Raw genomic sequence first — 20,631 nt, 5'->3', positions numbered from 1 at the left:
ACCTACCTTAATTTTAAAATAACTATTTGCACACGTCAAATTTATTGATTTATTTAATAATTCTATTTGTACACGAACGATTTTTATTTTTATTTTTATTTTTTATATCGAAAAAGATTTTAATAAGAATTTTAAGTTTTGATCTTACTTATTTTTCTTATTTTAACAGTTTTAATCAAGTCAAAATCATTTACATGAGAAAACTATGTTCAGTAAATACTTATCAAATTTATTATGTAAGATTCGATAGGCATCTACATACTCGATTTTGTAATGTTCAATAGAAAGCTTTGCTTGGTAGATACCTATCAAATCTATTTAGTAATATTTGGTAGGTCCATATTGAATTTTTTAAAATATGTTCGATTTGAACTTACAAAATAAAATCTATCCAAAAATCTCTGACTTCTTCGATTCAAAATTGTCATTTTGATGTTTTAATAATGATTTTTTCATCTTCTTTAATAATTAAATGTAATAAATAAATAAATGAAATAACTTGAAGAAAAAAAAACCTAAAATTTAATCTTCATTGATTCAACCTCTCACAAAATATAGAAATAGATGAATATGAAGACGAATAGGAAGGAAGAAGAATAAGTTGATTAAAATTTTTTTTTATTTGGTGGGTGTGATGTGTGCAATGATTAATAATGAAACGGTAAAATAGTAAAAAAAAAATTAATTTACTTTTTTTTTATATACAAAAGTCACTTAAATGGATGTAATATGCCATTTTTGTGTGTGTGTGTGTGTGGAAATATAATGATTTTATAATAAATTCCTTTGATCCTATGCGTTGTAAAATTGTACATCAAAATTTAAGATGAACATAGAATCAATTGAAATTGGATCGAATAACTTATGGATTGAGGATTTGGATTTTGTTGAGGAATGACTCTATAAGATTGATTATGGTTCAATTACGACCCAATCAGATAGGTGTTTTATTCGATAAAATGTGAGAAATTATATTATATGTTTTTTAAAATATTAATTCTAAAATAATTCGTACAAAATTAGAGAAATTTTGATAATTGTTATATCAAATTGGATTTGATCCAATCTCAATCAAATATCATCCATATTGAATTGTTCAAAGATCGATTTCCACCTTATCCAAATCCAATCAATTACAAGCATACCCTTTAAAATTTTACAATAAATCATATATTACGCCATAAAATTTCTCGAAACAACAACAAAAATAAACAATTAAGAAGAAAGTGCCACGTGGAGAAAAAGGAGACACGAAGTTAGCTAACTTCACTCGAATCCTACTACAGAGAACCGACATTTTTTTTTCCTATTTTTTTTTTTTTTTTACTTTTTTTGTTTTGGATAAAATTTTATATAAAGAAGAACAAACATAGAAGCAGCTCAACAATGGTTCCAAGAATTAGTTTTAGCTTTTTTAGGGTTTCTACTTTCAAATCTCCAAATCAGTAAAAATTTCCGATACATAAATGAATCTTTATGAATTTCTCGTTTCGGTAGATTTGTTACAGAATATATTCGATTCCTTCTGATTTTTATGTATTTTTATGGAAATTTTCGGACTTTATCCATCAATGGTTTGATTGAAAGAACTTTCGAAACTTTTCTCTCTCCCTCTCTCTCTCACACAAAAAAAATCCCAATAATTTCTGATTTGGTATAGGGTTTATGTTTTAGTGAGCGAAAATCGAATTTCAGTCAGTGAAAATCGAAAATTCATCCATGGTTTGATTCAAAGAAATTTCAAAACTTTTATCTCTGTCACTCTCTCAAAAAAAATCCCAATTTTTTTCTTCTTTGTTTTAGGGTTTATGTTTCGGTGATCGAAAATCTGCAAAAATGGTTTCGAAATCTTACTCGAATCTCTTAGAAATCGCTTCTGGTGAATCTCACTCACCATCGTTTGGCCGTATGAGTGGTCGAATTCCTCGAATAATGACCGTTGCAGGCATAATTTCAAATCTTGATCTCGAAGACGAAAGCGGCGAGGGTGCGTCTTCGTATCCTTCATCTTCATCTGCTCCTCGAGATCGTACAATCATCGTTGCAAATCAGCTTCCTATTAGGGCTCAACGAAGACCAGATAACAAAGGTTGGATCTTTAACTGGGATGAAGATTCTCTTCTTCTTCAGCTCAAAGATGGTCTTGGAGATGATGAGGTCGAAGTCGTTTACGTTGGTTGCCTTAAAGAAGAAATCCATCCAACAGAGCAAGACGAAGTATCGCAAATCCTTTTCGAGACCTTCAACTGTGTTCCAACCTTCTTAAATCCAGATCTCTTCAGCAGATTCTATCACGGATTCTGTAAGCAACAGCTTTGGCCTTTATTTCATTACATGTTGCCTCTTTCGCCCGATTTTGGTGGCCGATTCGATCGATCTCTATGGCAAGCTTACGTATCGGTTAATAAGATCTTCGCTGATAAAATCTTGGAAGTTATAAACCCTGAAGATGATTTCGTGTGGGTTCATGATTATCATTTGATGGTGTTGCCTACTTTTCTGAGAAAAAGGTTTAATCGGGTAAAGCTCGGATTTTTCCTTCATAGTCCATTTCCTTCTTCAGAAATTTACAAAACTTTGCCGTTAGGGAAGAATTATTGCGAGCTTTGTTGAATTCTGATCTAATCGGTTTCCATACTTTTGATTATGCTCGACATTTTCTATCTTGTTGTAGTCGGATGCTTGGATTAAGCTATGAATCGAAAAGGGGTTATATTGGTTTAGAATATTACGGTCGAACAGTTAGTATTAAAATCCTTCCTGTTGGAATCCACATGGGTCAGCTTCAATCGGTTTTGAGCCTAAAAGAGACTGAATCGAAGGTTGCTTCACTTATTAAGCAGTTTTCGGATCAAGGAAGGATAATGTTGCTTGGTGTGGATGATATGGATATCTTTAAAGGGATTAGTTTGAAACTCTTGGCAATGGAACAGTTGCTCATTCAACATCCGGATTGGCGAGGGAAAGTGGTTTTGATTCAGATTGCTAATCCGGCTAGAGGCCGAGGAAAAGATGTGAAGGAAGTTCAAGTTGAAGTGTATTCGACTGTGAAGCGGATAAATGAGGTATTCGGACAACCTGGGTATGAACCCGTTGTTTTGATTGATGAACCACTTCCATTTTTTGAGAGAATTGCTTATTATGTTGTTGCCGAATGTTGTCTCGTTACTGCTGTTAGAGATGGGATGAATCTCATTCCTTATGAATATATTATTAGTCGTCAAGGAAACGAGAAATTGGATAAGGTATTGGGGTTGGATTCATCGACACCCAAGAAGAGTATGTTAGTTGTTTCGGAGTTTATCGGGTGTTCTCCATCATTGAGTGGGGCAATTCGAGTGAACCCATGGAATATTGATGCAGTGGCCGAAAAAATGGATTGTGCCTTGGGTATGGCTGAGGCAGAGAAACAGTTACGGCACGAGAAGCATTATCGGTATGTTAGTACCCACGATGTCGGGTACTGGGCGAAAAGTTTCCTACAAGATTTGGAGAGAACATGTAGAGATCACGCGAGGAGGAGGTGTTGGGGGATTGGGTTTGGGTTGGGATTCAGGGTTGTGGCGCTTGATCCAAACTTTAGGAAGCTTTTGATGGAACACATCGTGTCGGCTTATAAAAGGACTAAAAATAGAGTCATTCTTCTCGATTATGATGGGACTTTGATGCCGCAGGCTTCAATGGATAAGAGTCCGAGTTCTAAATCAATCGAAATATTGAAGAAGTTGTGTAGGGATAAGAACAATGTGGTGTTTCTTGTCAGTGCTAGAAGCCGGACGACTCTTAGTGAATGGTTTTCTCCTTGTGAGAAGCTAGGGATTGCCGCCGAGCATGGATATTTTTTCAGGTGAGGGAATTCAAAGTTCAAAATTTGAAAATAAAATGGTCTTCAATTCTTACTTCACATTATGAAATGGGTTTTAATTAGATCTCTTGATTTTGTGATTGCAGGCTAAAGCGAGATGATGAATGGGAAACATGTGTGCCCGTGGCTGATTGTAGTTGGAAACAGATTGCCGAGCCCGTGATGACTTTATACACTGAAACAACTGATGGGTCAACAATCGAAGACAAGGAAACTTCATTAGTATGGTCTTATGAGGATGCTGATCCCGATTTTGGATATTGTCAGGCTAAGGAACTTCTTGATCATCTCGAGAGTGTGCTTGCCAATGAGCCGGTTTCTGTCAAGAGTGGGCAGAGTATTGTAGAGGTTAAACCTCAGGTATGAATCATATTTCCTCTAAAATTATTTGGAAATCTACAAAACAAATTAATTCTGTATGTTTGTATACGTAGGGTGTAAGCAAGGGACTTGTGGCAGAAAGACTACTTTCCACGATGCAGGAAAGGGGAACGTTACTGGATTTTGTTCTCTGCATTGGTGATGATAGATCTGATGAAGACATGTTCGAGGTGATCACTAGTTCTGTGGGGGGTCCATCTATGTCCCCAGTGGCCGAAGTATTTGCGTGTACTGTTGGTCGCAAACCCAGTAAGGCTAAGTATTATCTTGACGATACGGTGGAGATTGTTAGATTAATGCAAGGCTTGGCTTCAGTTTCCGAACAAGTGATCCCCTTCTCATAAGAAACAAGATGAATCCAAGGTGCTTATTCTAGCTTGCTCTGCTTTTCATTCCTCTTTTAAATTTACTGTTTATCTCGAGTGATGTAAACTATTGTAGTGTTACCAAGAGAAGGTTTAGTCTTTCGGGTACCTTTCTCTAGTGTTTGTTTCCAACTAGTATACCTGTAAATAGTTATTTTCACAATAAATCTCAAGTGTGATCTTTCCTTTCCTTACTAGCATAGCTACTGATAGTAAACTCGAACATAACGAACAACACTCACAAGTAATTGTTTCATATCTCCATGGTACCATAGGATTCTAACTTGTTAGATGGAAACAAGAATATAACCTTCTGATGCTTGAAGTGCCTACTTTTCATCCTTTTCAAGTTTGTAATCTATCTAATGAAAGTATGCGAAGACTTTTCTGGCTTTTTGGATGCTGTTGTTAAGCTCTGCATCTCAATTTCTTTTTTCCATAATTGAGTATTGTATGTCACGTATCTATAAGCATTTCTGATGGATTGATTTGTTTTTTTTTTCCCTCAATTGAATTATTTTTATCTTAACTTGGAAATATATCAACTTGGAGATTGGTCTTTGGAAACTAATTATTTAGCTAATATGTGCTCGCGTATTTCTTCGACATTATGCCTTTGATGTATTCATGGTTGCAAATTGGATAATGAAAGCACTTTGTCGTATTGATTCAGAGATTTTATAAATGTGGCCACAACATGATTTAGTCGTGCTTTCAAATTTGTGCTTCCTTTTTTTTTACCTTGTGAGTGTGTGTGTTTGTGTGCATGCGCGCTTGCGGGTTTCGTATTTTGTGGAAAACGAGGATCTAATAGGTTTGATACCAAGCCGGAAAAAAATGAAAAACAAAATTAAAAATGCAGAGAAACTGAATACAGTCAATTAGGGCACATATTTTACAAGTTAGGATTCTAACTTGTAAGATAGAAACAAAAATAACCTTAAGATGCTTGCTGCCTACTTTTCAACCTTTTCTAAGTTCATAATCTATTAGATGAAATTGCACAAAAACTGGTATGGCTTTTGGATGTTGTTGTTAGCTCTGCATCTCAGTTTCTGTTGTCTTAAAGTGTGTTTTATGTCAAGTATCTATCGGCTTTTCTGATGGATTTGTGTCTTTTTCCACTCAAATCTACTTCTTGCTGAATATCATCTTGAAATATGTATCTTCTTTGATTTGTGAGATTTGGCTTGTTTATCTATATGTGCTTGTTGTATTTGTTCTACGTTCTGCTATCCTCCTTGTCTTTTAGGCTGGATTTTACTATTGGTTTGGTCACTAGATCTCTCTTTGCTCCCAAAATTCTTATCTTGCATAAATTGAGGATCTACGAGGTTCGATAACAATATGAAAAATTATGAAAACAAAATTAAGAACAGAGAAATGGAAAAATAAATATAAACTGGGGCACATATTTAAATATACACAATGATGTTGTCAAAAGATCCTTTAATAGGGGTTCCCATACTTGAATCTCAAAAATAAGAAAAAACCCAATATTATAAGAGATTGCCTGAAAAGAAAATTTGTGGTTTCCATGATAAGAGGACCTATTACTGCATAATTCATGGGTAGAAGGACATGTATATTTCGGATCAAAAACTACGTTTGGACAAATTGATATCCTTACGATGTGCATGATTGCAGATAAAATATTTTATCAGAATTTTTCTTTTCTATTTTCAGATATTATACGGTCCTCACTAGATTTCACTAGAAAATGTTAACCTGTGTTCTGGAAATGTAAGATTGCAATCAGTAATCCATTTGAGAAAAAAAGACCCTTAGCAAGGCTTAAAATCTTTACTAAGTAACGAAAATTGCACCAGAAATGAATTTTGTGAACCCAACCCAACCCTCTTATTAGTAAAGATTTTAAGCCTTGCCATTCAAAACTTCAGCCCTCTTTTAGATTTCTTGGAAAAACTCAGATCCTAAAAATAAATAAAATAAAAAATTCACAAACACAATTTCCTTTGGGTTTGATCCAGGGTTTTGAAAATGACGGCTGCCAAACTTCCACGTTACTTCCAAATTTAACATTAAAGTTCAAAGGTGAAATAAATGCTTTTTTTTTTTTCAAAGTTAATAGAATTTTGTCCTTTACAACCCTGAAGCATCTGATATGATTTTGGACAAGTTGGTTCCAACTCCCAAGGAACCTTAGTGAGGGTGAAATCCTTCCTAACTTATTAGTAAGATTAGTTTGAGAAAGAAAAAGAACAAAAAGGGGGGGAAATTTTTAAATGCCCCCCATGGATATCAAGTTGACTCATTCGACTCGTCATGTTTTGGAGGAGTTAAATCCAATTCATTTAAATGATAATAAAAAGTTATAGTTTTTTATGCTTTTTTAAAATCTTATTGTAAGGTAGATTAGTAGAATCTTAATCACCAAATTATATGATATAGGGATGGCAAACATTTAAATCTATTTTACATCAGGAACACAACACTGAAGAACTATTTTCACGTTTAGTAATTTTCAAAATATTGGATGAATCATTTCGGGTCTTGGATGATTAATTCACACTGACCATCTCACCTGGTTCAGGCGAGAGTCATCATTCGATTCCAATGAGCTTTTACTAGGGCTGTCAATAGATGCTTATTGGTTCGGATATAGTAATATTTGAATCTGAATCCGAAATTTTTATTTGATATCTGAATTTGAATTCGAATCCGACAGATGTTATAAAATTTTGTCCAAATTTGAATCTGATTATCCTATTGGATATTGGATAATATCCGATTATAATTTGAATAATTTGTATATTAAAAAAAATATACAATTTTTTCTTTATCCAATTGATTTATCATTATTAAAAAAAAAATCTATTATATATTATATTATGTATATAATAAAATAAATAAAATTATATATATATTAAATTATATATTATTGGTTTCGAAATGTTAATATCCGAATCCGTATCCGATAAGGATTCGAATATATAAAACTATATGAATTCGAATCCGATATCCAAAAATTTGGATATCTGATTTTTCGAATTCAAATCGGATTCAAAATTTCAACTATCCGAGGACACCCCTAACTTTAACACCAACCATAGATCTTTTTCTTCTTGGGGATATACCAGGAAAATTCTGTGCCCTTGCCACATCAGCCTACAGATTGAATGAAAATTTTCAGAGTCAGAATATCATTAGCGTTTCTAGATTCCTCAACAGTAAACACAAAACAAAAGGTAATAAATAATAGATTAATAATATGCAGATGATCCAACTTGGAAAATGGTGGTCCAGCTGCCAAAAACTTCTGAAACCGAGAAAGATAGAATTTAATTGATCTCAAAGGATGAAAATGACTCTTCAAAAAGGTCCCCAGACGAGGTACAATATGGTTTTAAATCTTGTTCGAGATTTAGATGACTCGTCTAATTCATCTCGGTATCTGTCCACCCCACCAATCAGACGGATAGACAAGTCATCTCAAAACATTGTTGAACGAGACGACGCCAACAAATTGGACGCCGAGGTCTCATTCATGGACAAGAGACGCTAAAACGAGTTTTAAAACCATGAGGTACAGTGGATGAAAGGCAATTAACGGTTTACCCATTCGCTATTGACAACACTTACTTTTGTATAAAATTTAATACCACATAAAACTAAAAATGGCCTATTCTTCAATTGGGAAAGATATTTTTCTCTGGAAAATATAATTTGCAGGCTATTGTTTATTTTCTCTTAAAGATGAATTTTGTTTCGAAACCCCTAGGAAAATGATTTTTCTATTGGGATACTATCTTATGATTAGGCCCCCTCAAAAAACAAAAAGAGTCAGGATTGGAAGATTTGTTCCCAGGAAATTCAAACTGTATAAACATGAAATTTGGATATTCGTGTTTTTATGGATTAATGAGGAAATGATGGATTCATTTTCCTATGGTCATTTTTCTAAGGAGTTCATTTTCCCTTGAAAAATGAATTTCCAGCAATCATACAGACACTTAGCACTGATATTTCTCTGGTAAAATGGATTTAAAAGGTTTTAAAACCTTCTATACCAAATTGAATCCGTACATTACTGAGTTCAAGTTGACTTGATTTGGGAGGTTTTGACTCTTAGTACAAGTCAAATGGTTTAAATATTTTATAGGCAAAATATGCTAATAATTTTAAGCGTACAAAATACAAATACACCCTGGAGGTGCATATTGATCCAATGGTCATTTTAATAATAGTGGTATCTGGACTAGGGCTGCAACCTGGACGGACGGACCTGGACTTGGACTCGACCCGATTAATGGGCGAGCCTGAGCTGAATTACGTAGAAGATGAGTTGAGCCTGGGTTAGAATATCTCAACCCGATTTCAATTCGGGTTGAGGGTATGAGCAACCTGACTCAACCCAAACCCAATGCTAAATACTAATATATAAATGTTTTTATATTAATTACATATTTTTTTTATTTAAATTTTTATTCCATCTTATCATTATGACTTGAAAACAATTAGTTAATATTAATCTGAACTTTGGTTTAGTATGATTTGTCTAAATATTCTCTCAATAATGGATTTGGAGGCTGTGAGTGATTTTATTTTTTATATTGTATTTTTATTTTAAATATAATTTTTTTTTTTTGCTAACAAAAATAAAATTAGGATTATTCAACGACCCCAAACCGTCTAAAATTATTTAAGTCGGGCTTACTCAAACTCAACCCAATTTTAGAAGATCAAGCTTGGATTGAGATTGGGTTAGTGAATTAGGCCCGATAATTAGGTTGAGTTCAGCTCCGGTCGAGGGTTCTATTACTTGGGTTGAGCCTGGCTTTCTTCAAGATGTTGAAAATAATTAGTCATTTTGCTACTAATCTGTAAGAGAAGCCGAAGTTAAGGTGTATGTTATCAGTTTGAAAATACAAGGAGTATCTCAAATATTCCCCAAAATGCAGAGATGGGAATATGATCCCTCGGGATTCCCTTGTGATCCCAATGGTATGTCTACGTATTTGAATGAACCCACAAGGCTCAGCCGAGATGGCAAGAGGTTTCATCGGGATTCCCTGTGAAGCTGATGTGTAAGAAACCTGTATCTCTAAAAGACCTATGTTTTTCCTCCCATCTCAACCACACCCACCAAAGGTCCGTTCCAAGAACACTTAAAATACATCTTTTGAAAGTTTATTAAATACATTTCAATCAGCAAACTAAGCGTAGGTGTCAAAGCTTCTAACTTTGTAAAAAACCTAATGTTCTAATTATGAATTTCAATGGTGGAGGATCACATCTCAACATGGAGGTACCAACAGTGGCTTAATTGCTTACCAAGGAATTTGGAAGAAAACTTGTTCAAGAATCACTCAGTGATGCAGTGTTGACAAAGATGAAGATCTACAGAGAAGAAACACTAGAGAAAGTAAAGTTCCAAATTTGGCCATCTATTGCTTTCGGAAAACATAAAATAGGAGCTTTAATGACAAAATTGCTCCGTAAGGAGAAGAAAAGTTGATCTAGAAAAACCAATCCCCTCAACTAAATTGCAAATAGAAAATGTACAACTCATATTATGAGAATCTAATTGACATTAAAAAGAAGTTAAAGGCAACCTTATTACATCACGGGAATCTTACCCATCCAACCAAAAAGAAAACAAAAACAAAAAAGAAACAAAAAACAAAAAAAATATATTCATGGTTATTCTGGAAACATTGTTGCATTGTTTTAACAAGAGCATTTGGTTCGCCACTTGAACAGGAGCGTGGAATGGTTCTTAAACCAAGTGCACTTCACATGAAAAAGAAACAGAAAAAACAAAAATGGCGGAGTACTGAAATATAGCAACAAGAATTTCAGCTCCATTAAAAGGAAACACAAAAACGGCAATTGTATATCTATAGTGAAATATTTATCAATAACGGCAAACGCACAAAGTTCAATACAAACTTTTTTGATCGATAAAGTTCAATACAAGCTTAACAGACTAAGATTGCAAAAGTTATGGATACCAATGAGCGGTGTCATCAGTTCATTTCCTTCAACCAGCTCCTTGGAAAAGCTACAAAAATTGGGGCATCAATCAACATGACACATCCATGAAACACCCTCCCCAATCATCGTACAGAGATTATTCTACCATCATAATTAAAAAATCTGTCAATTAACCAGGATAAATACAAAAATTAGGGCAAGCAACAAATTAGCATGAACTAGATCACAGTGCTAGAGAATATTTCCAACAATAAAAGTAACTAAAAGATTATAATGATAAGTGAAGAAAACTTACATTAATTTGTGTTTGTTTCCCCTCAGTATAAATGCTACATAAAAACAGTGGAAGATGAGCCCACAATATAACACGGGACACCCCAAGATCCCCTTAAATTCTTCTACAGAATTCCATATGTTGTTTGTTTCAGAAGCTAGAGCCCCGGAGTTTGTGATGTTTCCGCACAAGTATCATGATTAGTTGAGTCCAACTCCATCTCCATCTCCTTTTCTAGAGTCTCAGGGGTATTCGGTTCGGTTTCTTCAGTATTTTCCAAGAATGGACTAGACAGAAGAAGCTGATCCATTATACCATCTTCGAGTAAATCTGAGAGAATAAGTGGGCCATCATTTTCTGAGGGCAAGTCTTCTTCCATTGGCACTGACACGCCTTCCCCAAAAGACAAGAAATCGATATTCATAAAGAAATCATTTGGACAAGGATCCAATTGTTGAGATCCATCCATATTTGACATTGGCATGAGTAGAGGCTTTGGGGTCTCTTTTTCTGGGGGTTTGTATCTCACTATCTGGCCATCCGAAGCTATAGGTTCCACATCATCTGTACTTTGTTCGAGAGCACAAAGTGGTCTCTTTTTGCTCGTCTCGGCTATGCACCAATTGCTTTCATTTTGCTGCAACAGCTGAGCCAAAAAACCAGGGCTCTGCATGGCCATTGCCAACAATGACAACATCTGTTGTTGGTTTATTTCCATTCCTTGAAGGCGTCTCCTTAAGCGAAGTAACTTACCATCTGCACCGAGCTGGTGTTGTCTAAGTTTAACCAACTCCTGCTTAAGCAAAATCTTATCCCTCTTGAGAATCTCAACTTCTTCCCAAAGCCCGAATTTCCCGACTTCCACACATGACGCAACAGATGTATTATTTTGCTGCAATTGTTTCTGTTGAGTGAGGCTCTGAGACGATTTCCTTCTACTGATGTTCCACAACAAATGCTTTTGACCCTTAATAAATCCATCGTTTATGAATTCCCAGCGATCTGGATCAGATTTTCTGAAACCCTGACATTTAGTAAAATAGATTCATGAAATTCAAAATAAGTAAAGTTTTAACTTCAACAGACCATGCAACCTAAAGCCCAAATTACATAAATGCTTGATTTTATTGTGAGAGGTTTTTTTTTTTTTTTCCCATTTTTGATCTAAAAAAAGTTATTGTGATTTGTGAACTCCTTACCCAACAACCAAAAAAGACAAGGGATAAAGGGAAAAGAAGAAGAAATTGTTAGAATTTCAAGATGTTCAGATATTCACCATTTGAAACTCTTAGGCCTGATTTGAAGGGGCTACAAATCTTATATACGATAACAAAAATTTATTGTTGATTGTTTCATTTTTAGAATTAATGATTATAAAGCTCAGAGGGGAGGGGCACACCCTGGGAGATGGGATAGCATTAGTGTACTACATGTAGATCGTGATAGCTGTTCTCTTCAGCATTAATAGAAACGTGAAAAAATAATAATACGCCAGAAAGTCACTCCTTGCAAGAGAGACCTGCTAGGTAGGGGTGTCAATGGGCCTGGTTGGCCCAAAATCTGGCTTGCAATGGACCAGGGTTAGGGATAAAAATAAGCTCGAATATTTTTCAGGACAGGCCAGGCTAGTCCAGTTTATTAAGAAGGTTGAGCTTGGGCAAGGAGTGGAGACACGTCGGGTGGATGGGACTAGAGGTATTAAGGGCTTTTGAAACTAAGCAATGATATTAAATGATGGAAGCAAGAATCCAAATGATTAAATGACATTATAAGAGTATTTTTAGTAAATTAAATGATAACATTAGCTCGTGTATCCCACTGCATGATAATTTGAAAACAAAAATCACTCTAAAATAGCTATAAAGTTTGCACTTCAGATAGACCTTAAAAATGTAAATAGGCTTGGCGGGCCCATTTGACCACATATTGGCCCGAATGTAGTCAAGTCAGGCTTGGCCATACAATTTTTCCTAAGGACCAGCCTGGCCCGAGCCAGTTCTTAAATAGGTAGGACCTGGGTTAGGCTTTTAGGCGCATATCAGAAATCAGTCCCCTTAAGGACATGGCCTGACCCCCCCCCCCCCCCCTTTCCTCCTCTAGGATATGCATGGCTACTCTACCACCGTTGCTTTCATCTTGGGTTTCAACATTGTGGGTCCCATAGTAGAGACACTTAGGCAAGTGGTAAAGATCCCACTCCCTCCTGGACTGCCTTAAAAATCAAATTTCCAAAATATGATTAGAAACTTCAGTTCACCTATTTGTGGTGGGAAAAGACTTTAGTTAGTAAGGATGTGATTGCTAAATCAATCCTTGAATTAATTATAAAAGCTTTTCCTAAATGCCTCCTGAATCAGGGAAAGAAAATAATCTAAAGGCACAAAACTACTTTTTAAATAAATTAAACTTGAAGGTCATTGTTCATGGACTTCATTCACTAACTCTTATTGATATTTCGATGATAGACAGACTATGTCCGTCAGCACAGGTATGTTCAATCCATTGACATGACATTTGTTCTGACTTCTGCCACTTCTACACTCTCGCATTGTGGCTCAAACCCAAAAAAATTCAGGCTACGGGTGACTTTTCTGACTTCTGGTTACTTCTAAACTCTAACAATATATAAGGTAAATTCACACTTTGGGTAAGATTTTAGGCAATTACTACCAAACATCTCAACTTCGAAACTCATATGGAGGGCAGTTCAAGGGTTCATTGGTAAATGGGCACTGATGAAATTCTGAGGATAGGTACTGGAGTTATTAAGAGAATAAGAGATGACTTACATTCAATATCATTACAAAATTTAGTCCTGTCCATGGAAGTGGTTCTTTTATGTGTTATTGATGAAGCAAGTTACAAAGCGGTTTACCAAGCTCATTAATGAAGGGTACCTAGTGGGGAGAAAAATATTTACCAAACAAACAATAATAATTCATCATTTTTGTTCATGTAATTGTGTTATTCCTCCTTACAGTTTTTTTACAAGGTCCTTTTTCTATATTAATACCACCATACTTCTCTAAGTAAAATCTACTACTTCATCCAAATCATCCAATGGCAAGTGTCTATCCCTCTTTGTTCTTAAGCCTTGTAAGAGTTGTTGGATTAAAAAGGTCTTTCAACATAATTAAGTATCTATTCTACAACATCATAAAAATGCTTTCACGACGTAACTAAAGATCTATACTATAATACAGTAAGGGTCAGAGGAAGATGTGCTTAGATTCATGCAAATAGCTTATAAGCAGGATTCTACGATTCTTCTTTCTTATAGTTTAGATAGATGAAAGTTAGCCTAGGACTTTAAAAAAAAAAAGTTAGCCTATGATGTAGCTTTCAAGTTATTTTCCTACCCATTTATGGCTGTCAATATATTGGGTCAACCAAACTGATCCAATAACTATCAGATTGGGTCCGGATCCAATCTAATAACTTATTGGATCGGGCCCATCAGAACCCACCACCTTTCTCCAAATTTATCGAATAACTGAATCAGGTCCAAATAGATCACATACAATCCAATAAACAAACTTTTTTGATAAGTTGTAAAATAGGGATAAGAAGATATTTATATAATATACATAATGCAATGTATATACTTTCTCATATATTGTGAGAGTGGGTCCTTTTAGATCCCCCAAACTTGGATCCAAACATATATAATCAGACTCAGTGGATTTCAGGTTCCATTGACGGCCCTAAACCCTAACAAAAGTCAACAATTATAGACGACAAGTCGACATCAATTATAATCAGAATGATTGGATTTCACTTCCCAATCATTAAAGATCTCCAAAATCCAAAATTCCACAACACCTCTCTATCCACCCTCATGAGAAACGTAGAAATGGGAAGCATCTTCATCCAAGAAACCAAAACAAAACTGCTCCTTAAGAAGCAACTGTCCCCACCAATGGTCGTCCCAAAATCGAACCAAAGTCCCTCTCCCAATCCTGAAATGAACCCTCATGCAAAATAAAGTATGTACCATTAGAATGCCTTCTACAAAACACAACCAAAACCACCTCAATCAATTTTCCTTTCTTTTTTGATAAGTTACCTCAATCAATCTTTCTTATCCTAATACTCACTAATGCATTCATTTCTAATTTTATATTGGTCTTTTCCTTCATCCATCCATCTCAACATCCTCATCTCTTCTACACTCAATCTATGAACATGGTGCTTCTTGATTCCCCAACATTTAGATCCACAAATCATAGCCTAAATGACTGACATCTTACGAAAATTTCCTTTTAATTTGATTGAGATGTGTTGATCGCATAGTTCTCAAGAAGCACGCATCCACTTAACCACCCATATCTCTAATTATATGGAAAACATCCTCAACCTCTCTCTGTCCTTATGGATAAAAGAACCAAAACACTGAAAATAGGCTTTAGGATGGTGGGTATCTTTAACAAACAAAAACCAAAATTATGAAGCTCTAATACCAAAGAAATTTTAAAAATTGAATTAAAAACTCTCAAGCATGATAATGCCATGCTATTACATAAGCCTCAATTAGTAGGATGTTTATCAGTAGCAAGAAATTTTAGTCTTGATGAACTTAAGCTAGATACTCATAAGAGTAGGTAAAAATAAAATAAGTTTTAGACAACTCCAAGACAAAAGGTTGGACACATGTTGGTTAGAGCAAGAGTAGGTTATGTAATACTCCATACAGCTTAAGATAAAGAAAATGTAATCTGTCACAAAATGCTAATCTCTCACTTTTAAAAAACAAAATATATCCCAAGAAATAGTTTTTTTATCCTCACCAAGTTCATGATTCCCCTTGAAAGAGCCATTTTTTGCTTCTTTTCAAAGCTTTTTTTTCTTTAATTTTCTACGCCATATTGTATTCTTCAAGTGATTATATTTCTATGCAATTTCAACCATGTACTAATGTTTCATGCATGAATTTTAATTTTCCATCACAGACAAATTCTAACCAATTTTTTTTGTAGGAATGTAATTTCAACCCGATTTAGTAAGTAAAGTAGTCAAATTTAAGTCAATTTCTGCTAGGATCGCAAACATTATACTAAATCCTAAAGCATTTGGTTTGAAGGATATAAATCAAAACCACAATAAGAAAAAATTGCAGAGATAACACCACAAAACAATCCAAAAACCAATAAACAAAAAAGCCTAAAAAAGGAATAAATATCAGAGAGAGAGAGAGAAGAGACTCACATATGTGTTGAGTTGCCTCAAGAAGCTGGAGAAATTTCCATGCTTGAAGTAATTAGGTAGTAAATCACGCTGAAACAAAATCAAATCCCAGATAACAAAGCTGGAATCGTTCGGATTCCATGAAATTATTGAATCAGTGAGTGGATCATCAACAATTTCGTAACATTTTGCGAGAAATGGAGGAAGTGAAGATCCGTTTTTGATCGATGATTCTTCCATTAACCTCTCTCAATCTAGATCTTGAAGAACTGAGTCCGATTTACGATCTTTCTTCTACTTCCCTATCTTCTTCCCAAGTCCTTTTTTAAAGTCTTTCCAACCATTCCACGAAAACCAGAAAGCGAGAGTACGTAATTGTTTTGACTCTATCATGAATGACTCAAAATCCAACGGCCAAGTTTTGTACGTGTCTCCATAACACACATCTTAGAGATGCTTATCTCGAGGAAAATTTCAACTGTTGGATTTTGTATTTAAATGGTTGGGATGCTGTGTTTTTTTTTTTTTTTTTTTTTTTTTTCGAGTCATTTTTTACAGTTACTGGATACTAACCCACATAAGTAAATAATTATAGGGGCGAGCTATTGACACCCACTTTTTTTCTCGTTCGCCCCTTTTCTAATAAATCATGGAATTATTTGTCATACCCACTTGAAAAAAGACTAATTTTTTGTTCGATAGGAAAATTCTCTTTAGTAGGAAGCTATTGAAAATTTACATTACAATTTTGTAGGATTTTACCGAATCCACCTGAAAGGATTTGGTAAGAATTTATCGATTGACGAATTTGATACTGACTTATTGAATGAAGTTTTGTTTGATTTTTTTTGTTCGCTACCGAAATTTTCTAACAACTTCTACATTTGGAATTAAGGTTTCCACAATCATGGCTAATCTACTTTGCAAATTCTTATACCACAAAACCCTACTTGAAAGTTATGTAAGTTAAAAAAAAGAAGAAGATTAGAAAGGGAAATGTGAATGAGAAGGAGGAGGAAATTGAGATTCAGTAGGGATGGTAAGTTAAAAGCAGTAAAGTGGGTGAGGTGAGTAAAAAAATAGGTGATAATAGAGATCTTTTAATTATTATTCTATTATAAGATATACTTAAATCTATATAATAGAACATAATTGTAGGACCTACTTTGTTCGGGGACAAACTTTCTTCAAACATTCCATCTAACAATAGTTTATGTGGGATCCAAAGAAGATGACCGTACCTATGGTACAAGTGAACTCTAGTGATAATATAAAGTGGATTAGTAGATGCCCAATAACAAAAAGCCAATTTTTTTTTTCTTCTTTTATTTTGATGATGGGGCATCCGAACTTATGTCCAACTAGTAGGCCAAGACATTTGGATCCCTTACCAAGGCACATGCAATGCCCGCACATCACACACACAAGGTAAGTGAGGGTGCGCTCTCACGGATGATCCCGAGGAATTCATGCTCATACTTAGTATTGAACTCACGACCTACGAACTTTCACTACTTATCGATTTGAAATTACCATTGAGCCAGCCCCTCGGGTTGAAATGTTTATTTTTACATGTATCCCATTTATTTTAACCATTGAAAATTGATCGTATTATATCAAATAAAATTTAATTGATTGGGTTTTCATAAACTTTGGATGATATTTTCAAAATATAAAAGCAAATCATCTTGGACCTCATACGGAGTCAATGTGAGATAATTCACATTGGGTATCTCGTTTGATTGCCTCTAACATTGAGAGTTGAGAATGACTAGCCCAAGCCGTCTAGAATTCACTTGTCACAATTTTTAAAATCATGTTGTACATTATTTCTATTTACCTCCTATTGAAATTGAAAAACTGTGAAGACCCATTTTTTTTTTTATATATATAAATATTATAATATATTAATACCTTATTTTAAAAGCGTGAATATAAAATTTGGTGTAACTAAATTAAGTATTAGTGTCCACAATGTGAAAAAAGCCCAAATTTGACGGTCGTAAGCCATCAAATTTCATAAAATTCGACGGAGCAAGAGGTCGAATTGGCGTCAAATTTTTCATTGTCAAAATTTATTTTTCAACGGGCCAAATCTGTCAAATTAATGAAGGATGAGAGAAATTCGAAAGCTCTAAACCATCAAATCTGGGAACATCAAGAATTTCGACGGTCCTAGACCGTCCAAATTCCAATTCTAAAATTTATGGGCCTTGGCCCGTCAATTTTTTCTGTAGAATTTTCCAGTTTTCATGTAGTGGTACTCATGTGATTAGTAGATATAAAAATTGAAGTCTTGATGTAATTAAATTTTTATCTCATCCAATTTATGAGTATCTTGTGGCATCTAGTAATTGGACAAACCAATTATGTGGGACCCGCCTTAGATATCAAGTTTTGATGTACAAAGAGAAAGGGGATGAACCGTATTAATAATTAGTGTAAACACAATTTTGTGTTTCAGCCATTGATACATTATATTTAATGTAGGTAAAGTACCTAAAGGTTAATCAAATTTGTAAGACATATGCATTTAATATGATACATGGATTAAGATTAATCTAAATCCTATAAATACCTTCATCTTCAATTTTTGTATCATTCCAAACCATCATATTCGTGGGTTTTTTTTTTTTTTTTTTTTCTTTTCTCTCGAGTTCAAGTATTACTATTTAAGGTAATGAAGTTGTGAAGCCCACATCTTTCTCATTTAATGTCTAAATATATTGATATTATATATCAAATCAAAGATCCTTTTGAGATCTATAATCTTTCAGAAGAAACCGAGAATCAATTTCCAATAGATTTATCCAAATTGTTTTTGCAAGATCATTGTCTCAATTATATTTGTAGAAAAGTCGGTTTGACCTATTATCTTAAAATAGGTGTAACTCGGTCATTCTGTAGACACCCAAATTTGATCGGGCCCTCGACGCAAAATTTCCCAAAAATCGCAAAATTTGAAATGGGCTCCGAGGCCCAAACCTACAAAAATCCAATAAATTTTGTCATCTTAATTTCAATAAACGGCCCAAGGCCTCTTACGTGGCCCACGGACTGAAAACTAGCCCGCTCAACTTAAACCCCAAACCCATTTTTATTCTAACCAAACCCAAGCCCACTCAACTCAATTCCCGAATCCACTCTTATTCTACCCACTACCCAAGCCCATTCAACTCAATCCAAATCTATTCTTATTCAACCCAACACATTACCCAAACCCAACTCTCTACCCAAGCCCAATATCACAACCAATCACCCAATATGACACATGTCATTACCCCCTTCCACCTCCCTCAATCAACCAACCAACTCCATTACTTCCCTCCAAAAATTAATTCAACCCATAACCCTACCCTAACCTATCCTATCCATTCTCTCAAATCAAACACTTATAACCTATCACCCTCCCCTAATCTACCCCCATCATTTCCTACAAAACCTACATCTACAACCTAAACCTACACTCATCCTCTCAAATCAAACACTCATCCTTTCATATCAATTCATCTCAACCCTTCATTTCCACCCACTTTGACACATGTCATAATCTCCCTCACCCTCCCAAAATATCATCAACCACCTCATTAAATCACTCATTCTCTTAAATCAAACATCATTTAATCACAACCACCATCTTAAACTCACCTCACCAAACACTCAACCCAAATGGGTTGGGTTGGATCCAAACCATTTGGGTCAAAACTCATCCATTTAACCTTCTTACACAAATACCCTTCAATCCCCATCAAATTACACCCACCCTTCTTTTAAACCCCATGCCATTCTACCACTTCCCAATCCTTCACCCCATTATACCCTCAAAATAACCCTACAACCTCTATAAAAATCTCATCACTCTCAACTCTCAAGCCTAATGAAAAATCCCACATCCAACCCTCCAAAAGATAAAAAAGAAACCACTCTCTCAACCTTTCTCTCTTAACCAATTCTACTACCTCTACTCTCAACTCATCTCAACTCTCAACCTTATCTCAAACAAGTCAAGCAAAGAAAAAGAAGACTCATCAAAGAAAGTCAAAGGAAGTCAAGGAAGGAACAAGGTGGGTTAGAAAAGGCACACCCCCTTTAATTCCCCTCCTCTACTCACCCCTTTCCTACACATTTGCACACACCACTATGGTTTAAATCACCAAAGGGCCCCTTCTTCATAAGGGTGCCCTCAATGATTTGAACCTATATCGAAAGCCCCTCACACTGAGGGCACACATCAAATGTTTCTTTTAAATTTCATTTTCTTTATTTCAAAAAATCGAATCCGAGGTTACCACCTATGGTGGATGGAGTAGGGTGCCTAACACCTTCCCTACTCCATAAATGGACCCCCTTACCTTGAATCAAAAGTTGGACCATGCACCTATCCTACAAGAGTCATCAAAAAGGATGTCAAAATGACATATTTTTCAAAAATACAATTTCGGGTGACCATTCACACCCATTTCCAAAAATGAATGGTGGCGACTCCAAAACACCCCAAAGTGGAGGGATGTTTCAAAAATGTCGAAAATCCCGTGTCCATACATTCAATGTTAGATTTTTATGAATCAAAATCCTAAATCCATCTCATTTTGAGATCTAGCTTT

At 35.0% G+C, this 20,631-nt stretch overlaps 2 protein-coding genes and 1 pseudogene across 3 annotated transcripts; 2 read left to right on the top strand and 1 right to left on the bottom strand.

The window, feature by feature from the left end:
• The first annotated feature begins 1,829 nt into the window (after positions 1-1,829).
• Positions 1,830-4,801, top strand: LOC147398049 (alpha,alpha-trehalose-phosphate synthase [UDP-forming] 6-like). Its single transcript, XM_086447160.1, has 3 exons — positions 1,830-3,847; positions 3,952-4,225; positions 4,300-4,801. Exons 1-3 carry the CDS (start codon positions 2,679-2,681, stop codon positions 4,588-4,590), a joined length of 1,734 nt encoding a protein of 577 aa, XP_086303286.1. The 5' UTR covers positions 1,830-2,678; the 3' UTR covers positions 4,591-4,801.
• LOC147398050 (alpha,alpha-trehalose-phosphate synthase [UDP-forming] 6 pseudogene) lies at positions 1,837-2,613 on the top strand (annotated as a pseudogene).
• Positions 4,802-10,446: 5,645 nt separating the features above from the next.
• On the bottom strand, positions 10,447-16,387 carry LOC147398048 (heat stress transcription factor A-1-like). Of its 2 annotated transcripts, none has more exons than XM_086447157.1 (3): positions 16,049-16,387; positions 10,865-11,867; positions 10,447-10,731 (listed from the first exon to the last, which is right to left on the bottom strand). In XM_086447157.1, the coding sequence occupies exons 1-2, from the start codon at positions 16,265-16,267 to the stop codon at positions 11,001-11,003; spliced, it is 1,086 nt and encodes a 361-aa protein (XP_086303283.1). In that variant the 5' UTR covers positions 16,268-16,387; the 3' UTR covers positions 10,447-10,731; positions 10,865-11,000. The 2 variants fall into 2 exon arrangements, with proteins under 2 accessions (XP_086303283.1, XP_086303285.1); XM_086447159.1 differs by having other exon boundaries at positions 10,447-10,710.
• Between the last annotated feature and the right edge of the window lie 4,244 nt (positions 16,388-20,631).

This window comes from Akebia trifoliata, chromosome 7 (assembly GCF_017979445.1).
Source record: "Akebia trifoliata isolate Shusen 1 chromosome 7, ASM1797944v1, whole genome shotgun sequence".
In the NCBI taxonomy this organism is placed as follows: Eukaryota; Viridiplantae; Streptophyta; class Magnoliopsida; order Ranunculales; family Lardizabalaceae; genus Akebia; species Akebia trifoliata.
The sequence above is the reverse complement of the archived record's forward strand: the minus strand, read 5'-3'. Positions and strand labels throughout refer to the sequence as shown.

Bases quoted from the DNA above. Each gene is read 5' to 3' on its own strand.
- LOC147398049 (XM_086447160.1), top strand. From the start codon at position 2,679: ATGCTTGGATTAAGCTATGAATCGAAAAGGGGTTATATTGGTTTAGAA. The intron at 3,848-3,951 runs GTGAGGGAATTC...TTGTGATTGCAG, and splicing joins GAGCATGGATATTTTTTCAG to GCTAAAGCGAGATGATGAAT. The intron at 4,226-4,299 runs GTATGAATCATA...TTGTATACGTAG, and splicing joins TTGTAGAGGTTAAACCTCAG to GGTGTAAGCAAGGGACTTGT.
- LOC147398048 (XM_086447157.1), bottom strand. From the start codon at position 16,267: ATGGAAGAATCATCGATCAAAAACGGATCTTCACTTCCTCCATTTCTC. The intron at 11,868-16,048 runs GTGAGTCTCTTC...ACTAAATGTCAG, and splicing joins TGAGGCAACTCAACACATAT to GGTTTCAGAAAATCTGATCC.